This window comes from Phyllobates terribilis, unplaced genomic scaffold (assembly GCF_046119375.1).
Source record: "Phyllobates terribilis strain yellow unplaced genomic scaffold, ASM4611937v1 Scaffold_14__1_contigs__length_39327217, whole genome shotgun sequence".
Classification (NCBI taxonomy): Eukaryota; Metazoa; Chordata; class Amphibia; order Anura; family Dendrobatidae; genus Phyllobates; species Phyllobates terribilis.
Window position 1 is genome coordinate 33,117,084 of NW_027362774.1, and position 27,760 is coordinate 33,144,843.

The 27,760-nt window shown below is 46.2% G+C and overlaps 1 protein-coding gene across 5 annotated transcripts in view; it reads right to left on the bottom strand.

The window, feature by feature from the left end:
- Positions 1–233: 233 nt before the first annotated feature.
- LOC141175898 (uncharacterized) overlaps positions 234–27,760 on the bottom strand; it is a 68,119-nt gene continuing 40,592 nt past the window's right edge. For all 5 annotated transcript variants that reach the window (XM_073659889.1, XM_073659885.1, XM_073659886.1 and 2 more), the window contains exon 2: positions 234–6,076. In XM_073659889.1, coding sequence (XP_073515990.1) covers positions 3,914–5,743 — 1,830 coding nt within the window. In that variant the 5' untranslated portion in view covers positions 5,744–6,076 and the 3' untranslated portion in view covers positions 234–3,913. The remainder of the gene's footprint in view (positions 6,077–27,760) is intronic.

Genomic DNA, 27,760 nt, shown 5'->3' on the forward strand with positions numbered 1-27,760 from the left:
GTACGCTGACTGATGAGACAATAATGTCCATCTCCCCGTATGCTCCCTGATGAGGCAATGAAGGCCATCTCCTCGTATGCTGAGGGAAGGCACACATACACACACCTTGGTACACTCACTGCCAGCTCCACAATAAGAAAAAGAACCATTAGCTGCCACAGGCCAATTGGACGCCCATTACAGGTAGCGTATGGCTTGATTGTGCGGTTTACAGAGCAACAGGAACAGAGCTATTAAATTGTATATTTAATCCAGAAAGATAGGCAGTGTTTATAAAAATGTATAAGAGGATACAGGATGGGAACAAAACAATATGATATATATAATTAGTTACAAAAAAATAAAAGGGACAACGAAAGAAACTTACTAAACCTGATCACAGAAATGGCTCAGAGCTTAGCGGAGGGAAGCACTCCTGAATTGGAAAATGGACACACAGCGAACTGGGTGTTCCCAGAATGACAAAAGGCCCAAACCCAGATGCTGCTTTTTATTAGCTCTAGGACAAGTCCACACCTCCCCTTGACCTCATGTGGAGGCTGTTTGAGGGATGTTCTCAGCGCTTCAGGATTTGAGGAGATCCCTAAATTTACAAGATATCTTTGCCGCTAAAGGTCCCAGGCATTAGATATTGACGTTATATTTTCCATTGTGATTTTACCTTTACATAGAGAGCAAATATGATCTGGTTCGCATCATCTATAAGACCTATATTAAGTTGGAGGAGTTCTAGTGTCCCCACATCGATGAGTGAAAGCACTTCATTCAATCTCTTGCTACAACGCCGGAAATCTATGTCCCATAAATATTGGATTGATATAAAACCCCAATATTCATATCTGGACAATGGAAACACAAAGGCTGGAACATCCTCAGCAAGATCCTTTTGAATCCTGGTTTAATTACCTGTTCACAACAGGGAGTCCTGGCTTCAAAGGGGATGAGGTGTTAGCTCTCTGTATTTCCTCTCTTTTAATTAGTTGCTCTCTCTCTTGCTATAAGTAATTTTCCCTCTTCCCTATATGCTCCTTGTAAAGGTCTACTTTAAATGGAGTTTACTTCTGTAGCTGTCTTATGGATTTAAATATTTCTATGACATTTGCCATCTTTGATATAGATTTACTAACGTCTGTAGGTTCATACTGTGTGGCATAATATAGGATTATGTTTTTGGTTCCCTCTTTCCCCTATTGATTTGTGAAACCTCTGCTTGAATGAATTAACTGACGCCTTGTATGATGGATATACGGCTGCGCTGTGTGTAAAAGGTACAAATCTGTCCTACGTATGCTCAATATAGGGATGCACAGTGTGTAAAAGGTACAAATCTGTCCTACGTATGCTCAATATAGGGATGCACTGTGTGTAAAAGGTACAAATCTGTCCTACGTATGCTCAATATAGGGATGCACTGTGTGTAAAAGGTACAACTCTGTCCTACGTATGCTCAATATAGAGATGCACTGTGTGTAAAAGGTACAAATCTGTCCTACGTATGCTCAATATAGGGATGCACTGTGTGTAAAAAGGTACAAATCTGTCCTACGTATGCTCAATATAGGGATGCACTGTGTAAGAAAGGTACCTGTCTGGCCTATGTACGGTCTATATAAGGCTGCGCTCTGTATGAAAGGTACCTGTCTGGCCTATGTACGGTCTATATAAGGCTGCGCTCTGTATGAAAGGTACCTGTCTGGCCTATGTACGGTCTATATAAGGCTGCGCTCTGTATGAAAGGTACCTGTCTGGCCTATGTACCCGTCTGGCCTATGTATGGTCTACATTGGCCTGTGCTATGTGTGACAGATATTTGACTTGCATCCAATTTTTTTTTCAATCTATAGCCGCCATTTTAGGGGATGGAGGTTAAAGCACCTTAAAATGCAAAACAAAAAAATAGTGAGAAATGGTCACTGCGCTCTAGAGTGCTGACATATGTGGTAGGTTCAGTCACTGCGCTCTCGTGTGCCGACATATGGGGTGGGTTTACCGTCACTGCGTTCTAGCGTGCCGACATATGTGGTGGGTTTACCGTCACTGCGCTCTAGCGTGGTGGGTTCACTGTCACTATGCCGACATATCTGGTGGGGTTTACAGTCACTGCGCTCTAGTGTGCCGACATATGTGGTGGGTTTACAGTCACTGCGCTCTAGCGTGCCGACATATGTGGTGGGTTCACTGTCACTATGCCGACATATCTGGTGGGGTTTACCGTCACTGCGCTCTAGTGTGCCGACATATGTGGTGGGTTTACCGTCACTGCGCTCTCGTGTGCCGACATATGTGGTGGGTTTACCGTCACTGCGCTCTAGTGTGCCGACATATGTGGTGGGTTCACTGTCACTATGCCGACATATGTGGTGGGTTTACCATCACTGCGCTCTAGTGTGCCGACATATCTGGTGGGTTCACGGTCACTATGCCGACATATCTGGTGGGGTTTACCGTCACTGCGCTCTAGCGTGCTGACATATGTGGTGGGTTTACAGTCACTGCGCTCTAGTGTGCCGACATATGTGGTGGGTTTACAGTCACTGCTCTCTAGCGTGCCGACATATGTGGTGGGTTTACCATCACTGCGCTCTAGTGTGCCGACATATCTGGTGGGTTTACTGTCACTATGCCGACATATCTGGTGGGGTTTACCGTCACTGCGCTCTCGCGTGCCGACATATGTGGTGGGTTTACCGTCACTGCGCTCTAGTGTGCCGACATATCTGGTGGGTTCACTGTCACTATGCCGACATATCTGGTAGGGTTTACCGTCACTGCGCTCTAGTGTGCCGACATATGTGGTGGGTTTACAGTCACTGCTCTCTAGCGTGCCGAAATATGTGGTAGGTTTAGCATCACTGCGCTCTAGTGTGCCGACATATCTGGTGGGTTTACTGTCACTATGCCGACATATCTGGTGGGGTTTACCGTCACTGCTCTCTAGCGTGCTGACATATGTGGTGGGTTTACCATCACTGCGCTCTAGTGTGCCGACATATGTGGTGGGTTTACCATCACTGTGCTCTAGTGTGCCGACATATCTGGTGGGTTCACTGTCACTATGCCGACATATCTGGTGGGGTTTACCGTCACTGCGCTCTAGTGTGCCGACATATGTGGTGGGTTTACAGTCACTGCTCTCTAGCGTGCCGACATATGTGGTAGGTTTAGCATCACTGCGCTCTAGTGTGCCGACATATCTGGTGGGTTTACTGTCACTATGCCGACATATCTGGTGGGGTTTACCGTCACTGCTCTCTAGCGTGCTGACATATGTGGTGGGTTTACCATCACTGCGCTCTAGTGTGCCGACATATGTGGTGGGTTTACCATCACTGCGCTCTAGTGTGCCGACATATGTGGTGGGTTTACCATCACTGTGCTCTAGTGTGCCGATATATCTGGTGGGTTTACAGTCACTGCTCTCTAGCGTGCCGATATATGTGGTGGGTTTATCGTAATTGCGCTCTAGCGTGCTGACATATGTGGTGGGTTTACGGTCACTGCGCTCTAGAGTGCTGACATATGTGGTGGGTTTACGGTGACTGCGCTCTAGAGTGCTGACATATGTGGTGGGTTTAACGGTCACTGCGCTCTAGAGTGCTGACATATGTGGTGGGTTTACAGTCACCGCGTTCTAGAGTGCTGACAGAGACACCAGAAGAATAAGTACATTCATATGCCATCCAGCAGATCCACTAGTCCGTTTCGGAGGCATTACTTGGTCTTCGGGGCTGGTCTTCTCTCCTTCTTCAGGTGGACGTTGGCGTGGGATTTTAGATTCGCGGACTCGTTGAAGGCTTTTCCACATTTGGTACAGATGAATGGTTTCTGTCCGGTGTGAAGACGTTCATGTCTGCGCAGGTTGGAGCTTTGAGTAAAACTCTTTCCACACTCCTGACAGTCCGTTTCGGAGGCGTTACTTAGTCTTCGGGGCTGGTCTTCTCTCCTTCTTCAGGTGGACGTTGGCGTGGGATTTTAGCTTGGCAGACTCGTTGAAGGCTTTTCCACATTTGGTACAGATGAATGGTTTCTGTCCGGTGTGAAGACGTTCATGTCTGCGCAGGTTGGAGCTTTGAGTAAAACTCCTTCCACACTCCTGACACTTGAACGGCTTCTCCCCATTATGGATTCTCTGATGACTGGCTGCGGAGGAGCGATCTCTGAAGCGTTTCCCACACACATGACATTCGTAGGGCTTTTCTCCACTGTGGATTCGCTGGTGGGCCACCAGGGTTGAGGGTTGGGTGAAGCACCTGCCACATTTCTGGCAGCTGAATGGTTTCTCCCCTGTGTGGATTCTCTGGTGTATAACAAGTGTGGTGTTGTCGGCAAAACATTTCCCACAATCCGAGCATCGAAATGGCTTCTCTTCTTTATGGCTCCGAAGATGCTCAGCAAATAATGATTTACTGAAGAATAAGTTCCCGCAGTCCATACACTGATATGGTTTATTGACTTTATGGGCTTTCTGATGTAACAGCAGCAGCGAATGCTGGACAAAGCGCTTCCCACACAACGGACAGACGAAGAGCTTCTCTTCTGTGTGACTCTTCTGATGAAGGTCGAGCAGTGCCGGCTGCAGGAAGCGTTTCCCACACTCGGGGCAGGAGTAAGCTTTCTTTCCTGAGGCTAGGCTTCTGTTTAGGATGGTCTTCTTACATTGAGTACATGTCTTACTCTGTCCACCGCTGCATGACCTCACATTCCACCTCCAGCCCTCTGCCGAGTCCAGATGTCTGGTTTTGATCACTGCGATAGTCATTTTTTTCCTACATCTGTTGCACTCTTTGAGCTTCCATGAAACCTTTTGAAGCAAACCTTTCCGTTTTAAAGCCTTGTCTGTACAGCTTTTAACCCTGATTCGTCGTAACATATGTGATTTCTTGCATTGTCTCCTAGTGTTATGCAGATCTGAGCCACATGGACCTCTAGCCGTGCCATGCACAGTGCAGAACCTGGGCCCCTTGCCTACACTTGTCTTCTTACAACCTGGCTGGGGTCCACTACCACTGGCATGGAAGGTGCAGGGCTCTGCCCATGGATCCACAGATCTAGTTAGGGACCCACTCGTTTGATCATTTGTGGAATCACAGGTACACCGTCTCTTTCCGGGATAAGTGATAAGTGATTTTTTTGGGCCACAATGAGATTTTTTCTCACATATTGCAGTGTTCCCAGCTGTATTTTCTGCACCCTTCTTGGACGGTCTAATGTCCTGCATTGCTGTGTCCTTGTGTTTAGCACATGCTCCATCTGGGGCTGGTGAGGCGGTGAGCCGGTCATAAGGTTCTGAAGGACTAAATGCGACTTCCCGACTCCTATCACTCCTTAAAGATCTTCGGGGGGAGAAGGGAGTTGGCTCGTTCCTATTGTCACAGCTTCTACTTTTGCTAACTCTTTTTCCACATAGTTTATCAGTTCTGCCAAGTGTTTTCTTTCGGTCTACCCTGCTGCCAGTTCTCTTTGGGACTGGATTACATACTTGCTCATCGTCTGGCGGGGATGGGACTGGATTACACACTTGCTCATCGTCTGGCGGGGATCTAGGCTTCACTTCTCTCTTGAATGAACAGTGAGCATATGCCATTTCACGGCATTGACCAGACTTGCTTGTACTGACACTATCGGTAACCCCTGGTTCCAAACACTCAAGAGTTACGTCTCCACGATTACTGCGCCCATCACCCTCTGATCCCACACGTAGAGACCTTGACTTGGAAGGATCAGGCATTTCCATTTTCTCCATTCCTCTGGTTTTGTTATTTGAGGGGGGCGCAGTTCACTCTTGTTAGGGTCCCGTGTGTGGGGTCTCTGCCCGAATGGTGAGTTTTTTTCAATCGTTACTCTGCTGCTTCAGTCTTTCTAACGTGAGATCTTATTTCTGGATTACTATGGAGTTGGCCAAGTTCCTGGCTGGTAAAGTGATAATTATATACATGGATATCATCTGCTTCTGAGAGCTTTCTGCAAAATTGCTTTGTAAGGACTTTTTGATTTCTTTAGTCCAGCAGATACTGAAGTATTCTTCCTATAGGCCTTTAAGATGTTTCACCTGTGGTCCACCGCAGGCAGGTCACAGCTGCACAAAAGAAACAGAAAACACTCAATGTCTGGACTGGAAAAATGCTAACATTGCCATCACAGAAAAGTTAGATAATGCTCAGTGGGTCACCACTTGTGAAAGGTCAGAAAAGGATGCTGGGGTGGGCTCAGCACAGGGGGCGAGTAAGTTGGAAGCAGGGCTGAAACAAGTTCTCAGAGGGGCACAGAGAGGTCATAAATTGGCAGTAGGGGTGGGGATAGAGGGTTCAATAGCAGAAAGCATGGATGAAGCACGGGCGCCGGCCGAGGGGTCAGGAGCCCAAAGTTTAAAAGGACGGAAAAGGCTTAGGAGTGGAGAGCCTGTGGGACACTGAGGGGGCATGCAGAAGGGTCACTTATCTGGAAGCAGTGGTGGGAACAAAAGGCTCTGAAGCAGGTGAGGAAGCAAAAGGCTCAGGAGCGGGGAGCATGAGACATACAGAGGGGTTGTAAGCGGTAGAACGAATGGGGATAGAGGGACCAGAAGTTGCAGGGCGCTGACAAAGGGGTTCAGCAGCTGGAAGAAGTGGAGACAGAATACGCAGAGGTTCCAATTTCTCTACTTTGGCCTCAGCCTCTAAATGTGAGGATGCAACCACAAGGATAAGTATGCGACAGCCCCTCATTTCATAAACTAGCACCCCCATAACTACAGCTGCTATTCATCCTGCCAATATATATTCAGGATGTGACGGTAAGCTCCAGTGCACAACACATAGCTCAAACACCATAGACTGTGTCCTCGAGGACTCTGCTGGGGAAGGAGACACCCAAAATCCTGGAAATCTCCTCCTCTGCTTGATGTAAAAAAAAAAGAAAAAAAAAAAAAAAAGGTAGGTTTGATCCATTGTGGAGATCCCCTCCCTTATCACAATGTCTTTTATAAAGGGGAATCCTGAATATCATGTCCTCACTGTACCACATCTATATATACCTCCATGTCCTGGTCTACACACCACTGGTAAAATGCCAGGTGTTTCATGTAGAAAACTCATACCAAGATGAATTTCAGCACTTTTTCCATAACCTGCACAACTCCATTGAGAAACAAAGTAAATCATTTTGGAGGTAGAAAATAAAAATAACAAAACTAAAATAATGTGGTTGCATAAGTGTAAACACCCTCTTATAATTTACAGCAATTCTGATTAACCCCAGAGAAAGGGGGTCCATAAACAGCTGAAAACACAGCAAAAGGATCTCATTGTAGAAATGTATCAGTCAGTAGAAAGGTACAAAAAATTTTAAGGCTATGCTCACACATTGCATTTTTTCAGCGTTTTTTTCTGCAGCAAACTTTGATCTTTTGGCAGGAAAGAAGCTGCATCAAAAACGCAGGTTCCCAAAGTTCAGCTCTGCTTCCACCACAGAAGCATGAACACAGGTCATCAATGCAAGACATATGTGAAACAATATTCACCAGAATAACAAATGTAACATTAGGGGGGTGGAGGTGGGTGTGAATTGCTCAGGAATAGTTTAACTAAGACACTGGCAGTGCATCGAGTTTGTATGACACTATTTACGTTCACACTATGGTCTGCCATTCAGTTGCTCAGGGCATTGTTCAATTTCACACCTCCCTGGGCTACAGGTATTGTTCAAATCTCACATTTAGCTCAGCTAATGTTTACACATTACTAATTTAATTAAACTCTCCTAATACAAACTACCATCTCAGTGACCACGACAGGATGGTAAAATCACAAAAATAAATGTGTTTCACAAACTGTTGTACTTGCTTATTTTCACTAAAAATGCAGCAAAACCTAATCGCTATGTTCACACTAGGTGTTTTTTCATTACCAATTACTTCCAATGGGTGAAAAACGTTGAAAAAAGTGACATGCTCTATTCTGCAAAACACTGTGAAGAAGTCATCAAGAAGTGACATTACCTAGAACTGGACATCTCTCAAAAATAGACAAAGACAAGAAAAAAAATTGGTGCTGCAGGCTTCCAAGAAGCTGACAGCAACACTAAAGGAGCTGCAGCAATTTCTGGTAAGTACTGGTTATCTATTGCATGTGACAACAATCTCCCGTATCTTTCATATGTCTATCCTGTGGGGTTGGGGGAATTTTGAAACTGAAAAAGTTTTAAATTTCATTCAATTTCGCAACAAAATTTTCTGGCCTCTGCTAAAATTATGAGGACAAAAAGGAATTTCACCATTCAGCACATAATGCCCCAAAGCGACCTCCAAATCAGCAAAATAATGGCTTAATCAGAAGATTAAAGATTTGGAATGGCCGAGCCAGATCCCAGACCTACACCCTATAGAGAATCTGTGACGACCTGAAGAGGGCGCTGTACACAGAAGTCCCAACGATCTGAGCTGTGGAGCGGATGCAAGGAAGAGCGGGCAAAGATAGTCACGTCTAGATATGCCGTGCTGATGGACCCCAAAAGACTGAACGCTGCCAGATATGCACGTGGCACTGCACCAGGGTATTAATGGAAGGGGGGGGCAGATTTATGCAATCCATATTATTTCAGTTTTTGATTTTTCTATTTCCACCTGAAAAGATTTCAGTTTATTTTCCAATTGAATTGTATGGATTATGGCCAACATTAGAGGTGGAAAAGGTTCGGAAATTATTGTTCTTTGTCTGATTTTTGTACATGACAGAAACCTGTAATTTTAAACAGGGGTGTGCAGACTTTTTATAATCACCTGCATGTCATGTATGACATCTTTTGGCAGCACATATGGGGTATTTGGCCCCCGGTGCCTGTCCTACCACTGTCCAACTCGTAAACCATGAAGCAATAGCACATAGAGATGAAGTGAGGGGCACTTTACATACACTTACCTGTGAATGCCGACATGCCCACCATTCAGTTCTTAAAGCTAATACATAAGGGTTGCCTTCTACATGGTGGTGTCTGTGTACTAGGACTCCTAGCTATTTCAAAGGGGTGCACCTGAAGAAGGAGTGTCCTAGAATGTACAAACTGTGACCAAGTCACTGGCAGAGTGCTGGAGGGGAGGACTCTTACTGAGGATATTCACTTCAGTGATTCGAAACCCAGAAGTTTTGCTCCAGCACACTAAGTGTTGAGAGGGGTTAATCAGCCATGTTAAGGGCTGGGTTTCTTAGAACCATAGAGTGGGTGTTAGGTTGTTCTCCATATCTCCACCTCAGGGTGCGGTCTGGGGTTTAAATAGACGGCCTGCTGAGGCATTCAGTGTTCAGGGTGTCTGGAGAGGCTAGCTCCAGAGACGCTCGCTCCAGAGACGCTCGCTCCAGAGACACGCTTGTGTGTTGCTACACTGACCCTGAGCGGGCAGACCCCCGCAGGCCTATGGGCAGTTGTATTCATTTTATTTTGTTTACCCATTACGCCAGAAAGGCCGTGTTCGTTCTGATGGACTTTACAGTGCTTACAGAGTACTAACACATATCTGCGCCCTGGGACTTAAGAGCCTGGTACGTATTAGTACGCCTTGGCGATTTCGCCCGCACACAAGCAGTACGGGGCGATCGCCGCCGGGTGTCAGCTGTGACAATGTGCTGGGAGCAGTCCTGTTGCGCTTCCAGCACATTAACCCCCGAAATGCTGCAATCGAAGTCGATCGCAGCATTCCGGAGGTAAGCGCAGGTACTCACCTCTTCCCCGGCGTACCGCGCTGTCTGAGGCCGGGTCACGTGGTTGTCATGATGACCCGATGTCGTCATGACAACATCCGGGTCACCAGACAGCAGGAAGATACTTTGGTCATGCGCAGTGCACGATCAAAGTATCTTCTGTCTCTGCAGCGCTGACAGCCTGTATATAGCATAGGGATGGTGCTCCATTCCTGTGCTATACAGGCGATCAGAGTAAAAAAAGTGAAAGTCCCAGAGTGGGACAAAATGTAAAAGTAGGAAAACTGTCAAAGTGGCAAAAAAAAAATCCCCAAAAAATAAAAATATAATGTAACCTTGAATAAATAATGAAAAATAAACAAAGTACACATATTTGGAACGACCTATAAAACTGTCCCACTAGTTTAACCCCTTCAGTGAACACGGTAAAAAATAAATATAAAAAACAATGCTTTATCATACCAAACAAAAAATTTAATAAAACGCGATCAAAAAGACGAATGTAAATAAAAATGGTACCGCTGAAAACATCATCTCGTCCCGCAAAAAACAAGCCGCCATACAGCTCCATCAGCTGAAAAATAAAAGTTATACCTCTCAGAATAAAGCGATGCAAAAAAAATTTTTTTTTCTATAAAATAGCTTTTATTGTGTAAAAGCACCAAAACATAGAAAAACAATATAAGGCTGTGTGCCCACGATGCGTTTTTTAAGCATTTCCGCTGCGGATTATCATTGCGGAAAAAAACGCAGCACTACCAATTATTTTGCAGCAGCGCTGCGTTTTCGCCGCCATTGACTTGCATTGGAACGCATGGAATCCGCATCACTGCATCTGTACATGCAGAATCCATGCGTTTCAATGTGCGGATGGTACTCGGGTGTGGAGGACAGGAGACTCTCCTCCAGACCTCCCCCCTACCATAGAACCTGTGAAAAAAGAATAAAATAAATATACTTACCTTCTGATGGCCTCCGGTGTGCTGGTCTTCGCTTGCTGGCAGATCACGGTGGACTGAAGGACCTGCGCTGACGTCATAGTCATGTGACGGCAGGTCCTTCAGTGTACCGCGATCTGCCGGCGGCCAGGACGGAGCGAAGCAAGACAGTAGGGGGCCATCAGAAGGTAAGTATAGATTTATTTTTTACCATTCTTATTCTTTTCTTTTAACTATTACTTGGTCACACTATATATGCCGGTTGCCAGTTGCATGGATTTATATAGTGTGACTGAGGTGTCAAGCACTTTCCAAGTGATGCTAAAATCGCTTGTCAACCCGCATGCGGAAATGCATGTGAAGAACGCGTCACATCCGCATGTCCCTGGCAGGAAAATGCACGCACAATCCGCACGCACAAACCGCACGCGCAATCCGCATGCATTTTTTCTGCCAGGGAGATGCAGAAACGCTCAGGAAAAAATCCAGAACATTTCTGCATGGTGGGCACATAGCCTTAATGTGGTACCACTGTAAACGTACTGACCCAAAGAATAAATCTTATAAATTTTACCACACGCGGAACGGCATAAAAAACACCCCCAAAAAAAACTATTCCTGAATTGTTGGTTTTTGTTTATTCTGCCTCCCAAAAATCGGAATAGAAAGTGATCAAAAAATGTCACAAATAAAAACGTCAACTCATCCCGCAAAAAACAACCCGTCACATGACTGTCTGCCAAAATATGGATTGCCTGCCATGCACGAGCGATCTCCGCATGTTTTTTTTTGGGTGTCTAATAACTGTGAAACATGCGGGCGGGGACTCGAGCATATCACTCGAGCACCCGCGATACATGGTGCATACCCGAGTACCCGATGCAAACTCAAGTAGCGAGCACTTGCACTCAAGATTAATGACAACTTATTCAATATGATGACCTAATGTTATCAAATTCTGTGCCGTACCTCTGGGATCAAAATGTTCACTATACCTCTTGATAAAATCCTTGAGGGGTGTAGTTTCCAAAATAGTGTCACTTGTGGTGGGTTTCCACTGTTTAGGCGCATCAGGGGCTCTCCAAACACAACATGGCGTCTGCTGTTAATTCCAGCCAATTTTGCGTTCAAAAAGTCACACAGTGCTCCTTCCCTTCTGAACTCTGCCGTGCACCCAAACACTGTATTTTCCCCACATATGGGGTATTGGTGCACTCAGGAGAAATTGCACAACAGTTTTTGGAGTCCATTTTCTCCTCTTACCGTTGTGAAAATAAAAAAATTTGGGGCTAAAAGATTATTTTTGTGGAAAAAGTTTGATTTTTTTTTTTATTTTCATGGCTCCATGTTATAAACTTCTGTAAAGCATTTGGGGATTCAGGGTGCTCACCACACATCTAGATAGGGGGGGGGTCTAGTTTCCAAAATGGGGTCACTTGTGGTGGGTTTCCACTGTTTAGGCACATCAGGGGCTCTCCAAATGCAACATGGCGTCCGCTAATCAAATTTGACATTCAAAAAGTCAAATGGCGCTCCTTCTCTTCCGAGCGCCCAAACAGTAGTTTTCCCCCACATATGGGATATTGGTGTGCTCAGGAGGAATTGCACAACAAATTTTGGGGTCCAATTTTTCCTGTTACCCCTGCGAAAATAAAAAACATTGGAGTCTAAAGTAAAATTTTTGTGAAAAAATATAAATGTTCATTTTTTTTCTTCCACATTTGATTAGTTCCTGTGAAGCATCTGAAGGGTTAATAAAGTTCCTGAATGTGGTTTTGAGCACCTTGAGGGGTGCATTTTTTAGAATGATGTCACTTTTGGGTATTTTCTGTCATAAAGACCCCTCAAAGTGACTTCAAATGTGATGTGGTCCCTAAAAAAATGGTTTTGCAAATTTTGTTGGAAAAATAAGAAATCACTGGTCAACTTTTAGGCTATGTGCCCACGATGCAGAAATGAAGCAGAAAATTTCTGCAGCATTTCTGCATCTCCCTGGCAGAAAAAAAACGCATGCAGATTGTGCATGCGTTTTTCCTGCAGAATACATGCGGATTCACATGCGTTTCCGCATGCAGATTGACAAGAGCTTTCCAGGCGATAGCATCACTTGGAAAGTGCTTGACAACTAGGTCACACTGTATAAATCCATGCAAACAGCAACCAGCATGGATTTATACAGTGTGAACCGTAAAAATTAAAACAAATAAAGCTATACTCACCCCCGAGGCCCCGGCGTGGCTGCAGCGCTGCTTCCTGTCTGGTTCCCGGCTGCCGGCATATCGCGAGACAGAGCGGTGAAGGGCCTGCGGTCACATGACTGTGACGTCACCGAAGGTCCTTCAGCGCTGCTGGCATTCAGAGAGAAGACGCCGGAAAGGTGAGTATAAACTTTGTTATTTTATTCTTTTTTTACAGGTACAATGGTACACAGGTCTGGATGAGAGTCTCCTCTCCTCCAGAACTGGGTACCATCCGCACATAGAGACGCACAGAAGCCGCTTGTAAAAATGTACATGTTATGATCTGCTACAGAGACTAAGGAAAGGAAGGAGATCTGTCCCTACAATAGAACTAAACTAGATCCCTACGATGTAACGGGGAACCTGATCCTGCGATCAGACCCGCTAAAGTCCTCGGCTAGTCTGTACGAAGACCTATAGATGTGAGGGAGGGATCCCTACAAGAACTAGGGACTGGTATAAGTTGGACACCTCCTAGCAGAAATAGTAGCAGTCAAAGACAAACACACAACAAAAAGCATAGAGGTCAGAAGACCTAGCAAAACTAACAGAGAACGGCAACAGAGCACCAAGCTAGCTCAAGAGTAGTAAATACAATGAAGTCCAGCAAGACCAGGAGGGCGGAGCCGGATTAAATAGGCAAAAATGGTCATGTGACCAGCAAACTAAAAAAAAACTAACAGGAGAGTTCTAACAGTACCCCCTCTTCTAAGAGGATCCTCCGGATCCCCTAGGCCCAGGCTTACCAGGAAACCTCCTGTGAAACGCTCTGACAAGTCTGGAAGCAGAACCATCATCCGCCCTCACCCATGAGTTATCCTCAGGTCCGAAACCCTTCCAAGCGACGAGATACTGCAAACTCCCTCTATACCGTCTAGAATTTAGGATGCGGGAAATTTCATATTCCCCGTCCTCCACCACCGGAGGAACAGTGGCAGAGGCGTCACAATCAGACACATCAGCTTTTTTCAACAGAGAAACATGAAACACCGGGTTAATCTTCCAGGACGTAGGAACCTCCAACCTAACAGCAGATTGGTTAACTATCTGAAGCACCTTAAAGGGCCCTACGAACTTGGGACCCAATTTTTTAGAAGGAATCCTCAATCGCAGATTCTTAGAGGACAACCAAACCATGTCACCAACAGCAAACAAAACCTCTTGCCGTTTCCTATCAAAGTACCTCTTAGATTTCTTGTTAGCCTCCTGAAGATTACCACGCACATCCGTCCAAACTCTCTCCAAATCACCGGAAAAACTCTCCTCCTCAGGCACAGCCGATACCAATTTGGAAAATGACCCAAAAGACGGATGTCTCCCAGAACAACAAAAAAAAAGGCGAACACCCAGCAGAAGAGGATGTATGGTTGTTAAGAGCAAATTCAGCAAGTGGCAGAAACTCAGACCACCCCTCTTGATTGTCTGCCACAAAACAACGCAAGAACTGCTCAACATCCTGGTTCTTCCTTTCAGTCTGGCCATTAGACTCCGGATGATATCCGGATGAAAACGACAAATGAACTCCCAACCTGTCACAAAAGGCACGCCAAAAACGAGCCACGAACTGAGGTCCCCTATCAGAAACAATGTCAGTAGGAACACCATGTAGTCTGACAATTTCCTTGACAAAGGCCTTAGCGAGTGTCTTAGCGCAAGGCAGTTTGATGAAGGGAACCAAGTGACACATCTTGCTAAAACGGTCCACGACCACCCAGATGACCGTGAAACCTTCAGAGGGAGGAAGGTCAGTAATAAAGTCCATAGCCAGATGTGTCCAAGGTGCACTAGGAACCTCCAGAGGGCAAAGCAACCCTGCAGCAGGAGCATGCGAAGACTTGGATCTAGCACACACAGTACATTGGCGCACCCACTTAATTACTTCCTTCTGCCATCCAGGCCACCAAAAACTGCGACCCACAAGTCTCTTAGTCTCAGAAATTCCTGGATGACCTGCCAACCGAGACTCATGACACTCAACAAACAAATCTCTCCTAAAGGTCCTAGGCACAAACAACCTCCCATGGGGAGTGTTAGATTGGGCATTCTCCTGAGCTTTAAGAATCTCATCCTCCAAAACGGAGTCCAAAGCAGCAATCACAACACCTTCTTGTAAAATGGTCTCCTCCTCCTCCTCCTCCTCAACACCTACCATGGGAGAAAAGCTGCGAGACAAAGCATCCGCTTTAACATTCTTGGTACCCGGGATGTAAGTAACGGAAAAATTAAACCGCGAGAAAAAAAGTGCCCACCTAGCCTGACGGGCATTCAAGCGCTTGGCAGCATCAAGATAGATCAGATTTTTATGATCAGTGAAAACCTGAATGGGAAATTCAGCACCTTCCAAGAAGTGACGCCAGTGTTCAAATGCGTGTTTAATCGCCAGCAATTCCCGATTACCAATATCGTAATTAAGTTCAGTCTCAGAAAATTTTTTTGAAAAAAAGGCACAGGGATGTAATCCATCCTTGTTTTCCTGCGACAAAACAGCACCGACCCCCACAGAAGAAGCATCAACCTCAACCAAAAACGGCTTAGTCACATCAGGCTGCATAAGGATGGGAGCAGAGCTGAACCTCTCCTTGAGATACACAAAAGCTTCAATGGCCTCAGAAGTCCACTGAACCGCATTAGCACCTTTCCTGGTGAGATCGGTCAGCGGTTTGACAATAATAGAAATTTTTTATAAATTTTCTGTAATAATTGGCGAAACCCAAAAACCTCTGTATCGATTTCAAACCAATAGGCCTAGGCCATTCCTGCACAGCTTGAACTTTAACCGGGTCCATCTCAAAACCTTCGCTGGAGATAATGTAGCCCAAAAAACTAATTCTCTGTACAGCGAACTCACATTTCTCCAGCTTAGCAAAAAGCGAATTGTCCATTAATAACTGTAATACCTCACGCACGCTCCGCCAATGAGACTCCAGATCTGGCGAATAAATCAGAATGTCATCCAAATACACAACCACATTTTTACCGATCAAAGGTCTAAGGATGTCATTAATAAGATTCTGAAAAAATGCTGGAGCATTAGTAAGACCAAAAGGCATAACCAGATTCTCAAAATGACCCACAGGAGTGTTAAAAGCAGTCTTCCATTCATCACCCTCCTTCATGCGCAACAGATTGTATGCCCCCTTAAGGTCAATTTTAGAGAACCACTTGGCCCCCAATAACTGGTTAAACAGATCAGGAATCAATGGCAGTGGGTAAGGATTGCGTACAGTAATTTTATTAATCTCACGAAAATCCAGACAAGGACGTAAACCGCCGTCCTTTTTTTTAACAAAAAAAAATCCAACCGCCACAGGAGACTTAGAGGGCCTAATGTGACCGGCGGCCAAACTTGTCTGTATGTATTCCTCCAAAGCCTTCCTCTCAGGAATAGTAAGGTTAAATAAACGACTTTTAGGAAGAGTCGCTCCAGGGACAAATTCAATAGAACAATCATAGTCTCTATGGGGAGGCAAAACCTGCGATTCCTTCTCAGAAAAAACTCTCCAAAAATCCTGAATAGGAACAGGCAATTCCCCTTTTTCCACCGCAGCAATGCGCCCGTTACAACACTTGTCATAACACTTAGGGCTCCAGGACTTAATTTCATTGGTAGACCAATCCAGTACAGGATTGTGCAATTTTAACCAGGGCAAACCCAATATTACTGGAGAAGGCAAATTATCCAATACCACCAAATCCAAATTCTCTTGATGAATACCATTAATAGTGAGGGGAAATTCACAGACCTTGTGAGTAACACTCTTCAAGGGGGAGCCATCAACAGAAACCACAGCAATAGGGGATGACAAAGGTTTAGGTTCTAATCTAAGTTTTTCCAAGAATCCCCCATCAATCACATTCAGAGTAGAACCACAATCCACAAATACCCGAAATTCAATTAATTCATCCTGAGCAGCAGTAGTGGCAGATAGGAATACCCCCTTAGAATTTAAACAGGCAATACGAGCATGACTGACCATTTTTTTTTTTCTTTCTTCATACGAAGCACACAGCTCTTAATAAAATGAGCAGAATTTCCGCAATAGAAGCACAAGCCTTCAGAAAATCGGCGGTCTTTTTCCTGAGAGCGGGGTGCCATCGCCCCAATTTCCATCGGCTCTCCATTGTCAGCACAGACCCTCTCAAGACTCGAAGCTGACATAGCAGAGGATTTACTCTCATTAACCCTTGCACGCAGTCTCCTGTCCACCCGTATAGCTAATTGCATTGCCTCCTGCAAGTTTCCAGGTGTGGGATAAGCAATCAGTAAATCCTTAACCCTTTCACCTAGCCCTGCAAGAAACAAGCTTTTCAAAGCTGAATCGTTCCACCCCACCTGGGCAGACCACCGACGGAAGTGAGAACAATATTTTTCCACATTACCTGATCCCTGCCTCAAACGTCTTAATTCAGACTCAGCAGATGAGACACGATCAGGATCATCATACAACAACCCCAAAGCAGAAAAAAAACTATCCACTGATCTAAAGCATGGATCACTAGGTTGGAGAGAGAAGGCCCATCCCTGAGGATCTTTGCGCAAAAGTGACATTATGAACCCTATGCGCTGTGATTCATCACCAGAGGATCCGGTCTCAAACGAAAATATAATAGACAAGCATTTTTAAAAGAAAAAAAATCTTGTTGTTCGCCAAAAAATAAATCAGGCAGACGTACCTTAGGTTCCACAAAATGTGCTCCAGAACAGCTACTCACGTGTTGTTGGAGCTTGGCCACCTCCAGAGAGAGTCCCTGCAAGCGTTGAGCCAAATCTTGCACCGAGATCATGATGGAAAACTGGATGTCTTTCCCCAGAGAAAATCCTTTCCCTTTTTTTTTTTTTTTAAGGCTGGACTTACTGTTATGATCTGCTACAGGAACTAAGGAAAGGAAGGAGATCTGTCCCTACAATAGAACTAAACTAGATCCCTACGATGTAACAGGGAACCTGATCCTGCGATCAGACCCGCTAAAGTCCTCGGCTAGTCTGAACGCAGACCTATAGATGTGGGGGAGGGATCCCTACAAGATCTAGGGACTGGGATACGTTGGACACCTCCTAGCAGAAATAGTAGCAGTCAAAGACAAACACACAACAAAAAGCATAGAGGTCAGAAGACCTAGCAAAACTAACAGAGAACGGCAACAGAGCACCAAGCTAGCTCAAGAGTAGTAAATACAATGAAGTCCAGCAAAGCCAGGAGGGCGGAGCCGGATTAAATAGGCAAAAATGGTCATGTGACCAGCAAACTAAAAAAAACCTAACAGGAGAGTTCTAACAGTACAGTCGCGGTTTCTGTGCGTCTCAATGCAAGTCAATGGCGGGAGTGCCGCTGCGCTTCCGCAAAATTAAATGACATGCTGCGGATTTTTGTACGCAGCATAAACGCTCCGGAAAAATCCGCAGCATGTGCATAGAACATGCGGAATCCCCTTGGGGACCATGGGGTGCGGATTACCTAGCGTTTCCGCTGCGGAAATTCCGCAGCATAAACGCTTGAAAAACGCTACGTGGGCACCCAGCCTTAACCCTTATAGCTCCCTAACAAAAAAAAAATGTTGGTTCCAAAATTGTGCTGATGTAAAGTAGACATGTGGGAAATGTTATTTATTAACTCTTTTGTGTGACAGATCGCTCTGATTTAAGGGCATGAAAATTAAAAGTTTAAAAATAGCAAAATTTTCACCAAATTTCTGATTTTTTCACAAATAAACGCAAGTGATATCGAAGAAATGTTACCACAATCATGAAGTACAATATGTCACGAAAAAACAATCTCAGAATCAGGGGGACCCGGTGAAGCTCCAGAGTTATTACCTCATAAAGGGGCAGTGGTCAGAGTTGTAAGAATTGACCCGGTCATTAACATACAGACCACCCTCGGGGGTAATAAAACAGTGAGAGATTTAAAGAGACAGCGTTCCTGTGTCTACCTCAGCGTGAGCCGATCTACCACAGGTGGTGCTTCGAATGCATGCATCGCTCTAGGCACACGTGTAGGGCTGTGGACAAACCGCATGTACTGGGTAGAGGCGGCCATAAGCCGGTAAGCGACGTTCGACAGCATGGAGGACCTAATTAAGCACCTTGTGATAGCCCAGCAGGAGACAAGTAAACTGCTTATGCAGCAGATCCAGCAACAGCAGGAGCATATATATCTAGCAAGTATACAGCTAGATGCTTCAGTAACTTGTGCGCTGACACATTTCTCTAATTATTCTTAGGAGTTATATGCTCAAAAAAAGCCTTCTGCGTGATCCCTGGAATTTTGCAAAATCCTGATTAATAACTTAATACAAGTTGTCTCCCCGAGGAAGAATTCTCGATTCCACGCTGCTGCTGGGTCCGATGGATAAAGAGTCCATGTTTTAGAAATCGTGTAGGAGTTGAGCCAGGGGCGCCCAGAGATAGAAGAGGGCACCTGTGCAATAACAGTATATGGGCCCTCTGAGGTCCAATAGCTCTTAATAATGCAACCCTTCATGTACAGGTTTGAGGGCGTAGTGGGACCCCTTACCTCTCGGGCCCCTGTGCAGCTGCACAGGTTGCACCAATGATGCGTCCACCCCCGAATTGAGCCACATTATAGATGGTCACAGACTCTGGGACTTCCATGCTATTGGTACAACCTATGCAGTAAACAACTTCTGTCACCCACATTATTGAACTCCAAAGGGCCGAAATACTATTTTTGCACAGGGGCCCTCTTGTCTCGGACTCTCGGTCAAGCCAGGTGTGGGAAAGACTCAGTGCAACACAAAGGGAAGAGGGAAAGGGAGCCCAGACATTAGGGAAAGTGGAGACCTCCTAGGTTAATCTAGCGTCACCCTGTCTCCCCTAACGTCCCTGTATTGGCTTTCCACCAATAGCCGCACGCGTGCCTTGTCCTGTCTTTCCCTGGCGTATGGGTAAGGCTAAGGAAGGGAGATGAGCACTAGTCGATCACCACTAAACACTATAGACAACAGGGGTGGACAAACGGGAAAATTGCTTAGCATTAGACAACTCCAGACAAATGCGCACATGTCCTCAAGCTCCCGAGAGGACGAAGTAATGCTCTTCCTAAAGCCTTCACAAGTAGTAAGGAATATTGCCGGCATCTCCCTCTGTACACAGCAGGTATTTATACACCCATGCCAGGGTGTTAATTAGCCAGAGGAAGGTAGCCGCTGGGTCCTAGAAACAGCCAGCCTGTAAGAAGATGTCTGCAATGCCAAACGTAGAGATCTGCAACCAACTGTAGGGTGACTGTCTGTCACCTCTGACACTCCCGTGACACTATCCCTGCACAGGTATATGTGCAACTTCCATTTAGATTTGATCTTCGTATTGACCCTTGGTCAATATGGCAAGATTGTTTCAAACCTTACAGGCCAATAAGAATGGCAATGGCATTGTATTTCCTCCAGCGCTCACAAAGAGAAGCTTTTGTTCATTTCATACAGGAAGAGGAAATTATAGATCATGGATGTTTAGGCTCATAGAAGAAGGCTGCGCCCTCCTGTTCTTCAGCTCTTCCACCACAGACAGGTTAATCTGCACTTTATCATGGAAAATGAATCATACAGAGCTGAAACTAGGAGTCCTCCAGTGGCTCAGTGGTTAGTACTGTATGATGGCTCAGTGGTTAGCACTGTATCATGGCTCAGTGGTTAGCACTGCAGCCTTGCAGCGCTGAGGTCCTGGGTTCAAATCCCGAGGACAACATGTGCAAGGAGTTTGTATGTTCTCGCCGTGTTTCCTTGGTTTTCCTCCGTTTTTTTCCCACACTCCAAAGACTGATAGAGAATGTAGATTGTGAGCCCTAATGGGGGCAGTGCCGATAATGTATGTAAAGCGCTGCGGAATATGTTGGCGCTATATAAAGAGGATTATAGATTTTTTGTCATTATGTAGTCGTAGACTCTGCTACCGCCACCCTGCAGCCGATGGACTGGCAGTGAATCTCATGGACTGGCGGTGAATCTCGCCTTTTCTTAGATGCCTGCTTGCACATTCCTATTTCAGTGGAATACAGAAGAGTTTTCAGAATTGCTGCGATCAGAGATAATATTTTTATTCCTCTCCAGATTACCACCAGCTTCAAGGGTGTTGACAACAGTCGCCATTGTGGCTGAAACAGCTTCTGTCTTGGAAACGCGTCATCCTAGAACTAGATGATTGGGTGGTACACTTTCCCCAATAAGCCTTCAGTTTCCCTGTGAATGACACCATCTTTTCCATAATTTACCTCCAGCTATCCGATAGTTGTTCCTTGACCTCATGGTGGACTCTACATACCAAATCTTGTTTCCTCCTGAGGAAAAGACTTTTAACCTCAAGAAGAATGTGGATTGATTCCTCTCCCCCTGACACCTGATTCCTCTCCCCCCGATTCCGCTCCCCCCCAACGCCGCGCATTCAGTCATCAGTGTTCTGGGTGTTCGCTGCTCCCATCCTTACAAGTCCTAACGTGGAGATCCATATTTTCAGGATCTACAGAAGAACTTTCGTTCCGAGATTGTGATCCTGCAAGTTCTCAAGATGAACAGAAGTCTCCTTACTTGGAAGTCCTATCGTAGTGGATTTAACAGATCGGCCATTCCAGAAGTTAATATTTTCAACCAATGGAAAAAAATTGCTTAAATTTTGATGCTTCAGTCGGATGATGGGGAACCTGTCAGCGAAGAGTTCATGAGAGGTCTCTGGTCTTTCTAGGATAGAATATGTCCATCCACCTCAGAACAAAAGACCCAAGTTCTTTAATTTAAGGAATCAAATAAAGAAAAGGACTGGTCAGAATATGCAAATCTGTATTTAACCTCAACAATACAAGAGGCATGAGAAGGCCAACCTTTTTATGACCATGCAAGGCGATCCTGAATTGGGCAAAATGAGATCTGTAGGATTGACAACCCTTGCATTTAAGAAGTTCTGTGATCAAGCGGATCTTCAGAGGAGTCTGAATCCATCAGAGGAATTACACTCACAGATTTGGATTTCCTCAGATAGAAAATGTTCTTCCATATCTGCCTGACATAGATATTCACCCCCCTCCCTTATTCCCCTTCTGCTCAGCACAAAAGCCCCAATTAACACACGCCTGGTAAATAGTTTATGCAAACACGGCCAGCCAAGGAGTGTTATAACTTCGTTAGGAAGCAAGCATCGTGTCTCTGAAAGACGCAGGAGGTAATTAAAAAGCAGGCTTGCACTAATTTGCGTGTAACTGTTGAAGCTGCTTCCCGTGCCTCAAAGGGAAATTTCAAGACGCACTGACTCCAATATGAAATATGAAATCTTGTGAGTTCCATAGGTCCGACAGTAACGGGACCCATACGTGTAGTGACCCAATCAGCCCAGGAATGTATAGGTAGTTTTCCAGGGCTGTAACCAAAATCAGGGAGCTGTAGCGCAAAAACACCAGAATGGCAGACTGCAGTTATGTGATGTGGGATATCTAAATAAAGATAAAATCATAAGGGAAAAAATGGCGTAGTTTGCACGCTTCTGCGATCAACGAGCGATGAGTTATCGCAGAAGTTAGCGTTTTTAATAAAAATGTACAGGCTGGAGACCGTCCCACATGATGTCACCACAAGGGGCGTGGGGTCAGATCTCCCCTCAGGTATAAGAGAATCTATGGAGAAGACAGGAGCACTAATTGCCAGGGGGGAATAAGAATTATAAGCAACGGGTCCTGTTCAATAACAGCATAATCTGGAGAGCCCCTCCTCCACCTATATTGAATAGTCTCCGCGATCGTATAGTGTAAGTTGTCTTCTTTTCACCCTGTTTATTTTATGTAACTGCCTATGTATTTTAATGTCCCCTTTGTAACATCCTTGTATATATTTTTCCTAAACACGGCCTCCCTTTTGGATTAAATATAAAATTTAATAGTCCCGTTTCTTTTGTTCTGTAATCGTTCCCTTCCCCAAAGCCATATACGCTACCAAAACGCAGGCGTCCGGCCTGTATTATATTTCAAACTCGGCCGGTGGTGGCAGAGAGTATTAATAATTGGGCTATCGTGAAGCTGACAGTGACCGTACGGAGGGCGTTACACACGGATTCCAGGCTGTGGAACCCAGGGTGTTGCGCCATACGCTCACTGGTCGCTTACCGATACCTAAATAGATAGTCTGGATCGCGTGCTCGCGACTCCGGACGAAATACGGACAGCGCGACGGCACGGTGAGATATTGCAGGATCTCCCCGGTGTCGTTCCTGACTGTGTGTAGGTGGAATTCCTGACCAATTGGTGGCAGCGGTGGGATATTGTGTGATCCTGCTGATGCCGTTCCTAACAGCCTTATATGCAAGTCATTACCTGTCCCTTAACATTTTTTTGGGGAAAAACCATTTTGTTTTTGCATGTTTTATTTTAAGTCAGTAAAAGTGGCGTAATAATCTGACAACGTTGTTCACAGCAGTGACCTGGGAGTCAGAGATGCTCCCAGGGGTCTTCTCCATGCTGTTCCCATGTCATTTGAGCACTGCTCCCATCGATTTTGGCAATTTTTAGGCCCTCTGCAGACCTCCGGGGAGGGGGCTCCAGAAAAATGCACGAGTTTCCCATAGACTTACATTGGGCTTGTTGCTCGCTTCAACCACCCGAGTATTCCAATGTGCTCGACCCGAGCAACGAGCATTTTACTGTTCGCTCATCACTAGTAATCACTCATTCTGTATAAGCCTTCTAGTCTTTTCAAAAGCATCTTTTACAAGTTGTTTGGGGTTTCCCTTTTCTAAAATTCTACCCCCTTAAGACCTTACTCTTTGAATCGCCACTTGATCAGAGCGTGTGAATAAGCTCCATACTGGTGAAAAAGAAAAATCTATGGGCCAGCCGAAACGTCCGTGAAAAGTTACTCTGCGTCACAAGCCGCGAGCTGGGATAGTCAAGGATTCCGAGGTCAATAGCCAGGAGGGTATGTCATAAACAGGGGAAGAGACCAGGGCTGTGGGGTCGGTGAGCCAAACCTCCAACTCCTCAATGTCCACGACCCCGACTCCAACTCTCTCATACACGGCCCTGACCCCCTCATACACGGCCCCGACCCCCTCATACACAACTCATGTGCACAGATTCATCTCAGCTAAGTCCAGACCCTGAGATCAGTAATAGGACAGACATTTATAGGACATTTTCATAACTTTCCCAAATTATTATGAAAAAATATTCCCCACAAACTGCACTGAACGACTGCACCCAATTTATTATATATTTTAGGAGTCGGAGTTGATCCATTTTATACCGACTCCACCAAAATGGGCTCCGACTCCACAGCCCTGGAAGAGACCGTCTTAGGTAACAACCCAAGGTCAAAATACTGGGAGGATAGCAGATAAGAGGAAAGGGTTGAGGCAAAAGGGATGGTCAGAAGGAGGTCCAAGGTCAGGCAGCGATAGATCAATGAGCAAGACACTAGGCACAAAGAACAAACCCCACGGAGCTGGTGACGGCCGGCAGCTATCTGGGACTAACAGCCCAGCTAAATAAGTGAGCAATAAAGGGAGCAAGGGGCATCTGGGGGGAGCGCAGCACCTCGCAGTCTCAGACTGGACGCCGGGCTGCTAAGAAAAGCACAGACAGCTCAGCATACCTGTGAAGATCTGAGGCTGTGGGTAGTATTAATCACATAGGCAATTAGTCTTATTTCTTCCGTCCACGGTCTCACAGCACCTCCGGGAGGTTAATCACAACAACATGACCCCAGTGCACAAGCTCCCAACACAGAACCGGTAGCTGCATTGCCCCTGTGCCAGGCAATACCCACTGTCTCCCAACTGTTGTATCCCCCGCCGGTATAGTCTGCAGCCTATGCTACTCCAGACGATGGATACCACAACCGTATGGATCCAGCTCCAGCTGCCAATAACCCTCCATTCCCCGGTCAGTGTCCGCGCCTCCCGGAAATGGATCCCATCCCTCAGGAGACCACTGCCACCATCCCAAAGCTAACTGTGCATTGGTGGAAGTATTTTGCTGAGGCCGAGCCCCTGACCTGTGACTGCATGCGAGACCCCCTGTGGTGACAGCTCCACAGTCTACTATCCCAATCCACATAATGGGACTAGTGACTGGGAGAACAAGGCTTAATGCCCCTGAGACATGGATGTGAGTAATGATGGGTAATCAGGTGAAGCAATCCCCTGCTGTATACATAAGATCTGTCACTGAATGATAACAGCCATTCCTGAGCCTGGAGAGAGTTGTGCTCCTTAAACTGATGAGCAAATGTCTAATAACACATAACAAGAGTGATGTAAGCAGGACCTCCGCACGAGGGACAGAGCGTCATAGCGTCTGTGCGGGGGGGGCTGTAATCACAGCAGGGACATGTAGAAAGGCGCCTGCGCCCCCAATGTCAGCGCTTGCCGAAGCAATATTCAAGTACATGGGAGCGGCCAGCAGCGACTGAGGATCACAGCGCTATGACTGCACCAGCGGCGACTGAGGATCACAGCGCTATGACTGCACCAGCGGCGACTGAGGATCACAGCGCTATGACTGCACCAGCGGCGACTGAGGATCACAGCGCTATGACTGCACCAGCGGCGACTGAGGATCACAGCGCTATGACTGCACCAGCGGCGACTGAGGATCACAGCGCTATGACTGCACCAGCGGCGACTGAGGATCACAGCGCTATGACTGCACCAGCGGCGACTGAGGATCACAGCGCTATGACTGCACCAGCGGCGACTGAGGATCACAGCGCTATGACTGCACCAGCAGCCAGGACAAAGTGTATATCATGTTCTAAAATCATTATACCACCAGTTTTAATGAAAAAAGCTTCTAGTGATGCACATTGCACCACTAACAACCTCAGTGTAGAGGGCAGCGGGACAGGTTAAGGACCCCTTGATAATGGCGACAATCTCCGCCATCTTTGCGGGAGGGCATGCGTCTGATCCGGAGCCCAGGTTCTGCCTCTGTAACATAATCATTTCTTTTTGCTGATCCAGCACTAGTGTTTGCAACTTAGAACATTTTTCTTGGTAGGTGGCATCAAAATCCTAAAGTTCAGAAACTTGTTGCCTCAAGGTGGTCACAATGGACTCCGGTTTGTGCGAGCGCAGTCAACGGAGGCCGAGGCCGATGCATCTTAGCAGTTAAGAATGGAGGAGCAGCCGGTAGAGAAGAGCTGGGCTGAAGGCTGGGAGCTCGATAATGGCGCCAGGAAGGAAGCGCAAGGCCAGGATTAAATAGGGGAGCCAACTCCCAGAACGCCACAGGGCGGAGCCAACTCCCAGAACGCCACAGGGCGGAGCCAACTCCCAGAACGCCACAGGTACTGGTGGTATCTGGATTAGCAAGGAACTGTCCAGAGAGCTGAATAGCTCAAAGGGAAAAGCTTCTGCCTGGTCTACTGGAGTCACAGGATTTGAGTCTTGACATTTGTCTTCCTCCAAAAACAATTCACACCCAAGTAATTCCTGAAAGGCTTCTAGTAATAGTTGATTAAAGTTGTGGAAGAAAGTCTCTTTTTGGCCCAAAGTGCAGGATTATTCTTCACAGATCTACTAAGTGTGATTGAACTTCTGCAACATGGTTTCCATAAGGACCTCAGAACTAAGACCCTTGTAGGACCCATTATTGCTACCAGCTGAATCATGGAAGGCTTTACAACCACAAATCCTTGACTAGACCGTCTCCATCTGAACCTCTTTACTGATGCTGACATAGAACTATCATCCGGGACTGGGGATAGCCATGTAGCAGCTAACAGAGGCCACAGCTGCCTGCTGCACCCAGCACCGGGCATTGATCGCCCCTGCCAGAGACTCAGCTACTGCCTGTCAGAGAAGCGGGGTCTCTTCCCGTTGACAGGGCGGGACTACTGGCGTCGTGCTGATTGACAGCCGTCTCTCTACTGCCTATTTCGGGGAAGCCTACTGTCAATCAGCACGACGCCAGTAGTCCCGCCCTGTCAACAGGAAGGGTTGGTTTCTATGGCCATCACATCCTCCTAGGAATTAAGAGCTACAAGAACGTTCTCGTTTCCGGATAGTGGTGTTTAAGGACAATTCCAGTGTTTATTTCCTCTCAGTAATAGCGTCAGTCATAATCCATCAAATGAGTAATATGTCTTATTCACCACCAGGTTCTCTGCCCTGGAGATCTGCCTTATGTGACCATCGAGGTTCTCTGCCCTGGAGATCCGCCTTATATAACCATCGAGGTTCTCTGCCCTGGAGATCCGCCTTATATAACCATCGAGGTTCTCCGCCCTGGAGATCCGCCTTATATAACCATCGAGGTTCTCCGCCCTGGAGATCCGCCTTATATAACCATCGAGGTTCTCCGCCCTGGAGATCCGCCTTATATAACCATCGAGGTTCTCCGCCCTGGAGATCCGCCTTATATAACCATCGAGGTTCTCCGCCCTGGAGATCCGCCTTATATAACCATCGAGGTTCTCCGCCCTGGAGATCAGTCTTATATAACCATCGAGGTTCTCCGCCCTGGAGATCCGCCTTGTATAACCATCGACTTCAATCAAAACATTAGTTGTTGCTTTTCTGAGTCCTTTGATTGGGCTCAAAGTCTCCTAATGACTTCAACCAAATGAATACGGTCATCTGTAAGATAAGTTATTCACTTGGAAGAAATACTCCAGTTTGTCCCACTTAAAGCTGATCCTGCCAGATCTACTTCCACATGATTGGCAGAAGGATCTGGAGATCCACAACTTGTCCTCTGTAAGACTATAAACTGTCATCCTCATCTGTGGTAACAACTTATACCAGAATTCAGCAATCAGCACAGGGGGCTCCAAGAGCAGTGCTTGAGAAATCACCCACCATCATACCTGGAGCGAGCCTGATCCCACCTGTGCCGCCAGATACAGTACCACCAGATCCCACCTGTGCCGCCAGATACAGTACCACCAGATCCCACCTGTGCCGCCAGATACAGTA